The 7755-nt window shown below is 35.4% G+C and overlaps 1 protein-coding gene across 1 annotated transcript; it reads right to left on the minus strand.

Moving 5' to 3' along the window:
- Window positions 1–2736: 2736 nt before the first annotated feature.
- On the minus strand, window positions 2737–4279 carry LOC149578783 ((R,S)-reticuline 7-O-methyltransferase-like). Its single transcript, XM_089831650.1, has 3 exons — window positions 3531–4279; window positions 3379–3443; window positions 2737–3269 (listed from the first exon to the last, which is right to left on the minus strand). Exons 1-3 carry the CDS (start codon window positions 4258–4260, stop codon window positions 2967–2969), a joined length of 1098 nt encoding a protein of 365 aa, XP_089687776.1. The 5' UTR covers window positions 4261–4279; the 3' UTR covers window positions 2737–2966.
- Between the last annotated feature and the right edge of the window lie 3476 nt (window positions 4280–7755).

The following is a 7755-nucleotide window of genomic DNA, read 5'->3' on the forward strand; positions in this document are numbered from 1 at the left end:
TATGCTAATGTCTAGTAAGGGATCCTAAAGGTTTAGAATAGGTCCTAAGGTTTCCTAGTGGGTCTTAAGGTGTCCCTCTCTCACCCTCTCACCTTCTCATTTTTGTCTCTCTAACACCCTTTTAATCCTTTTTGTAATGCATTATATATTTCTTATACACCATAACACATGTGCCCCAAACAAATGCATTGTATTTTGAGGTTGCACCAAAGAAACCTCAAAAAGAAAATTATATTTAAATAGTGCACACATAATATAGGATATGTGTGCTATTATGTGTAAGTACTGTTAAATGCATTATAATCCATAAAACCTAAGGCTTGGATTTTCCTTGGAGATATAACCCAATGACTTGGAGATTGAAACAAGTCTCAAACATGTTTTCCAACAAGGAAAGAATATCACACCTTTTTTGTGTGCCCTCCATCAAGTCTACTCATGGTTGAATAATAGTAATGTTACATGATATAATATTATAGATCTCTCTATTGGTTATCTAAATATATAATTTATTTATGATTATGATTATGTTAATAATTTAATCTCTAGTTTCTTTTGAATGTATGCCTAATTTTTGTCAAATAATAATGTGTAATATTTTGGGCTTGGATTTTGACTCATCATTGAATTTTGTAATAGGTTAGCTTTAGAAACTAGAGTTTACTATACACTCTTTAAAAAAAAAAAAAAATTGATTAGTTTTCAATGATTTCTAGAGGGAACCCAAATATTTCACATTTTTAGGATGTGTCCACTTACAAAATTCACAAAAAATCAAATATACATTAACACACTAGTAGAGAAATCTTGGATAAAGTATGTGGTGTTAGCTAAGTCCTCACACAAGTAATTAAAAAGTCAAATTTTTTTTTTTTTTGCTTTTAGTTTTTTAGGGGGATTGCACCAAACACTATGTTATGTTTCTTCACCTTTTTGATGGCCTTAAACTCCACCATTTAAAAGAAAAATAAGTAGTTTAGAAACTAGATTTAGAGGACTAAAACTCCTAATCTAGTCACTTTTAGAAATTTCGATTGTAACTATCTTCAATTTCTTGTCGAAGTTCATAATTTTCTATTTTTGTAAAAAAAGTGGCATCTAATAACCCACTTTTGGTCCTTAGCCTTTTTGCACCTACCCAAGGACAAACATGTATTGAAGGTTGCGAGATATCATAGTAGAAAGATTCCAAAGACATTCAAGGATTCCCAATGCATGAGCAATAGATAATGTATGAAAAGTTGTGAACTAAGAGAATGCTTGTTAAGGCATTAAACCCAAATTCATTTCAAATGGATCAACTAAAGATGATAACCTAAATTTCTTGTACTTAGAGCTCAAAATATTAGAAGGTGGTAAATGCCATAATTTTTATATAGAAAGTAATGTATATATGTCCTCATTATTGTAAGAGAAGAGATATAAGACATTGAGCTACAAAAAGAGTGCAAAAATCCAGGCCAGTTTTGACAAATATAGGAGCAACTAAAAATGGGAACTTCAATCTATGCATCAATAATCCATGACATTAGAAGCTAGTGAATGTCATAATTCATATGCAGGACAATAAAGTATATGCGTCATCATTCTATTAGAAGCAATGAAATATAATATCGAGTTGCAAAAAAGAATATGGAAATAATAATTTGATATTAAAATAAAAATAAATCAATATTCCTAGGTAGTTATATACTGAGTATCACATTTAAAGAAAATCACAGACATGTCTATAGAGAAGTAAAAAACACAAGTTGTGTACTTAAAAATGAGCATCAAATAACCTAAAATATAAATATACTCTTTTAGCCATAAAATACTAAGACATAGAGCTAAGGAATACATAGCACAACCCAACGCAGAGTTATAGAGAAGATCTTTGCATAAATGCAAGTAGAATATACCTCAAAGGTGTAGTGGAAGATAAGGGTTTTCCTCGGAAGAAGAAACATTCTTAAAATTTATAGAAGATACTCATAGTCTTATAAAAGAAAATACCATTTGATAGGTGTAAACAAGGCACACATATACCAAGAGTATCAATGGCTTTGACATACGTGTTAGTAGACTTAATATGTAGAAGCTCTTTGAATATTCATAGTGATCCTCATAATTTCCATGAGGGCCTTGAAATTAACGTTTCCATTAATTGTAGCTGCTAGTTCATCCAAGAAAACCCAAAAATGTGAAGTACAATGTAAATTGATTTTTAAGGTTAGAGAACCCTATCTTATTTGTCGGCTTTCAAAATGCTATGCAATTTAAGATTAAGTCCACTAGTATATGTAATATGAATTTTTATTAAGAAATATTTTGCTTGTGAATTCTTTCTTTTTTAAAGAGCTATTTAGATTTCTCACTTTCAAATTGTTCTGAAACTGATTATGAAGATTCACATAGATTAGACACAGTGTGAGTGAATGTTATTATATTTCATCCACCACCTTTCTTTCTGATAAACAGTGTAAGATCTTTCTTCCCCCTGTTCTTAATGGTTGTCCATCTATCCATTCATATCTAACACTTATAATCTACCGAATTATTCCGTAAGATCTACTCACCAATGAATGAATTAAAACAAAATATATCAAATCAAATTCCAAATCGTGTTACGCTGGAACACCCAAAACAAAAAGGCTTTTTTCGGAATGTCTAGAAGAACGCAACAGAGGAAATAAAATGGACTAACAAGGCAGCAAACAACAAAACAGGCTATGGAAATAAGAATACTATCGCAAATACAAAATACTCTATTTTTCATATAGGCTTCAAAACAATCTCAGTCTACAGAACCTCTTATTGTTAGGATCTCCACTATTATAAAAACTTCCATTACCAAAATGGATAGCCTATGATCTCATGATGCAAGATCCACACTTGTAGTTGATATGATATGCAGGGGCGACGAGACTCGAGAACATCTGAAACTAATTATAAGCAAAGCAAACTAAGTTCTTTCTCTGCCCATATTAATGAGGAAAAGCTTCAATCAAATGCGGCAATGATGGAACTGCAATGAAATTGTAACGAGGAAATCCTGCTTCCACTAAGACTTTCTTCCACTCCTCTTCACTTCTGTCTCTCCCACCATGACTAGTGAACGCAAGCTTTGTAAGATCATACGCAAAACCCAAACTTGGATCCAACTCTGTCTTCTCTCGGGCGTCCAGAACAACATCCACAATTATCACCTTCCCACTCTCTGGAATCGCCTTTCTGCACTGCTTCAGAATCTTTACAGAGTCCTCGTCCGACCAATCATGCAAGATCCACTGCAAATTTTCCAGAAAAGAAATAACATTGACAAACCCATTTAAAAAATTATAAATTAATCCCCTTCTGCATAGAAAAATCAAGCAACAAATTCGACAATTCACCGACCTTCATGAATACAGCGTCCCCGTTTGGCACCGCTTCAAGCATGTCTCCGCCCACATTTTTAACCCCTGAAAAGAAAAACCCAAAAAAACTATTAAACCAATCAGAGAAAAATGGAGGCCGTATATGCCCAAACCTGAAGGATAAAATCATACCGGGGAATTGGGGAGCCGTAGCTATGACATGGGGAAGATCATAATTGATGCCATTAATAGTCGGATATGCCTTCACAATCTCTGCAACATCCGCCCCTGTGCGGCCTGCGACGTCCACCAAGGAATTCAAGCCCTTAAAACCCTCGTATTTAGACAAGATGGCTTTTATCACGATTTTGTTCATGCAGTCCCACGATTGGTAAAAGAGGTCCCTGTGATGAGGCTGCGCCGCCATGAAGTCCCCGTAATGGCGGCCGTGGGATTTCTCGAAAGCCACGCCGCCCTCGAGAACGCACTCGCTGAGATGATGCCACGCCGCCATTATCGTCTCGTCGTTCTGCGCGAGTAGCGTGGCGACCATGGAAACCGACGGCGCCGCCGCGCCGCCTTTCACGAACCACTTAGAAGCCGGCGTTAGCCCGTATTTCAACTCCACGCCCACTTCGGCCCTGAAGAAATTCTTGGCGACGAGGAAGCGCAGGATTCTGAAGAGGCAATCGACGTCGGGCTTTTCGCTGGGAAGCTCCGCCGCGATTTGGGAGAGAGAGAGCGTTGCTTTGGGGCCGTGGCGCGCAATGATGTCGGGGATTCCCAGCAAAACCACTGATTTCACTGCCAACGAGTCGACAAACGCCAATGTGTATCTCCATGCCTCCGCTTGCCCGGCGAGCTGTTCTTCCTCGCTCTCGAACATTCCGTCACAGATATCACTGCATGTTTGGCGCTCCATATCTGGTACTGAGTTATTTAATTGAAGAGTTGAGAGAAGAGAAGATTATGTAGGGAGGAGAAATGGAATTGGAAATGAAGAGGAAAGTGCAAAGAACAGGTCTCAGCCGCCGGCGGCACATCTGATCCTTGACCAGAGCACAACAATTCCATGTCACACGTAGCTTGCTTATTGGTGGATTCTTTGTGGTAAAGTAACGTAAGAGGATATACTTTCATGGATTCTTTGTTGATTTTTTAATTGGATGTTTTATGATAATAAAGTCAAAAGATTGGATTATGATGAACTATGGTTAATGTGTTCTTTTAAAATAATTTGTAATAGTATAATATTTAATTTCTTTTATATTTCAGGTCTATTTGACTGGATTATTTTAAACCATTTTAAAGTTAAGTTGACCCATAATTTGTGATAATTTGTGATGTGATAACTAATGTATTTGTTAGGTGCAATTTGTTTTTCATTCTACTTTTATAATTTTAATTTTTAAACATTTTCTAATGATTTGACGGATTGGTTTTTCTCTATTTTTGTTGTTTTCATTTTTAAACGAATTTCTATTATTTTTTCAATCATACAAATGACAAAAAGTTCTATTTTTGTGAAATGATAAAGTTTTCTTGTATTTTTGTTATAATGTGTGAACAAGGATAAATTAATTATCCCAATATTGTCAGCACAGACCAACCGACCTCAACCGTCAAGGCCCTGCCCAACACAACACAATCTACTGCCTTCTACTGTCCATCTCAACCACCAATTTTACATGTTCTTCACATAGTATCTATTTCACTTGTCCACATAAATGCTCCAACTAACTTTGGTCTGTGGTCTTATAGCATTTATTATGTATTTTCTTATAAATACAATGAACAGGTCTGTGATCAATAGAGCCCATTATGAAAGAATACACAACTTCTATATCTCACTCTTACCTATCAATGTACCAAAGGTTTTTTTTAAAATAATAAATATAAATATATATTTTTCCGAGCGCATGCGAGGTTTGACCCTCCTAATCTTATCCATTTAAAAAAAAAACTTAGTTGTTTAGAAACCATATTTAAAGTACTACAATTTTTGTTCTCTACACATTTTGTCATTTTGAGTGCATGATCCTCAAATGGGTCTTCCAAGATTAGGTTTACCCAATTTTAGAAAAATGTGTCCACTTATACCCACTTTTAGCACACCATCTTGGTGCACACACCTACACAACTACCAAATATATAGAGAAGGAGAGTGTTATTTAGTTATTTTTGCTAGTGCAATTGATACCTTAGTGGTTTTCATTTTGAGAAGACAATGACTAAGATGGAGACATGTAGAGCCTAATATTTCATGCACATATACCAAAAACATAGAGAAAGAGAGTAAGAATTATCATTGTATATTCATTGGTATGATAAAAACCTCAATGGTCTCTGTTGGGTGATGCAACGTGCTCCCCTGCCCATAGGTGGTTAATTATGTGGTGTTCCATGTTCACTAACAGTCATGGCTTTTGGTGCAACAGAAAATGGGCCCTACAATTGGTATCAAAGCCTGGTTTTGGCCTGGTCATGGGTTCAAATCTCCCCGGTGCCTTCCCGACCCGCGTAAGCACCTGGTATGCATGTCGAGGGGGAGATTGTTGGGTGATGCGACGCACTCCCCTGCCCACAGGTGGTTAATTATGTGGTGTTCCATGTTCACTAACAGTCATGGCTTTTGGTGCAATGGCAAATGGGCCCTACAGTCTCCATTCCAAGTAGATAATGACTTATATGGAGACAGATAGAACCTATTGTTTCATAAATGTGTACTAGAAAGAGAGAGAGAGAGATTTTTTTCATTTTATGTCTTTTGGTACAATTGACACCTCAGTGATCATTATGAGAAGACAATAGCTTATATGGAAATTGGTAGAGCATTTTGTCTCATGTGTGTGTACCAAAACCATAAAGAGAGCATTAAGAGAGGCATTTTTGAGATAGTCTTGCTAATTGTAGTATAAAATTACCCTACTTGCAAAGACCAAAATTATTATCTACTTGCATGAATAAATTAGTAGTTGGAGGGATTGTATTTGTGAGTAGAGGAGATATACCCTTTAGATTTTCAATAACTTTATATTCACTAGGACTTTCATTTCTCTTCAATTGGGATACTTTTATTTCAAAATTAATCAAAATATGCCTCCTTCAATGCCTCAACATCCCCTTGGAACAAAAGAAAACATATTAGGTTAAATAAAAAATAATGAAATATAACTTGAGGCATTAATTTCAAGGATAAATATTCAACAAACAACAAACTCGGATAGATTTTTCCCTTATGAATCACTCTAGTCAATCATTTATCATATAGTATAAATGAGTGAGAAAATCAATAGTTTCTCCAACAAGAGGGAAAACTAATAAATTTTTATGAAGATAAGCTTGTGTCAAATTTGAGGCTCCCAAAATTCAAAATATCACATAAACCTATAATGAAATCTAGATGTTTTAGTAATAGGCCTTTTGAAACTTCCTTAGTGAGTTCAGTTACAAGCTATAGACTCTAAAACACCTCTGATGATTTGACGCCTTCTATTTGATGAGAATTTGGATGATGGGTTTGCAAGATATCGAAGGATAATCATATAAAAACCTTTATAGAGAAAACCTTCTTCTACTTGAAGCCTATGCAAATAGATGATAGTTAAATAGATGTATCTCCTTTTTCTGTACTGCTTGTGATAGTTTTTGAGCTCCAAGGGACTCATATATTGACAACAATAGGTCTGGTAGGTTTGTGAGATCCAAAGGATTTGGATGCCAAGAAAATCAAACTTTGTACAATATTTTCTTAATAACTCTTTCAATGAAAGGTTTTGAGGAATGAAGTTGTTGAGGTAAAGACTAGAATCTATTATCTCAATGACTCAAACCCTTATACATCACACTAGACTTCTATCTAGACCATATTTTTTCCATGTCACTATCCCTTCTATTGTGAAGGAGAGTGTTGAGGTGGAGACCTTAGAATCTATTATCTCATTGATCCAAACCCTTATACATTACATTATCCCTCTAGCTTGACTAGAGTTTAAAAATGTGACTATCCATACTATTGTGAAGGAGGGTGTTGAGGTGGAGACCTTAGAATCTATTAGCTAATTGAATCATACCCTTATACATCACATTAGGCCCCTAGATAGACCAGATTTTTCCCATGTTAATATTCCTTCTATTTTGAATGAGGGTGTTAAGGTAGATACCTTATAATCTATTATCTCATTGACATTACACTAGGCCTCTAGCTAGACCATAATTTTCACATGCCAATATTTATTTGGTTTGTAAGGAGGGTGTTGAAGTGGAGACCTTAGAATATATTAGCTCTTTGAATTAGATCCTTATGCATCATATTAAGCCTCTAAAAAGATTATTTAGCTTACATGTGTCACTATCCCTTCTATTGTGAAGGAGAATATTGAGGTGGAGACCTTAAGATATATTATCTTGTTGATTC

This window comes from Cupressus sempervirens, chromosome 1 (assembly GCF_028749045.1).
Source record: "Cupressus sempervirens isolate cs-2001-9-10 chromosome 1, ASM2874904v1, whole genome shotgun sequence".
NCBI lineage: Eukaryota > Viridiplantae > Streptophyta > Pinopsida > Cupressales > Cupressaceae > Cupressus > Cupressus sempervirens.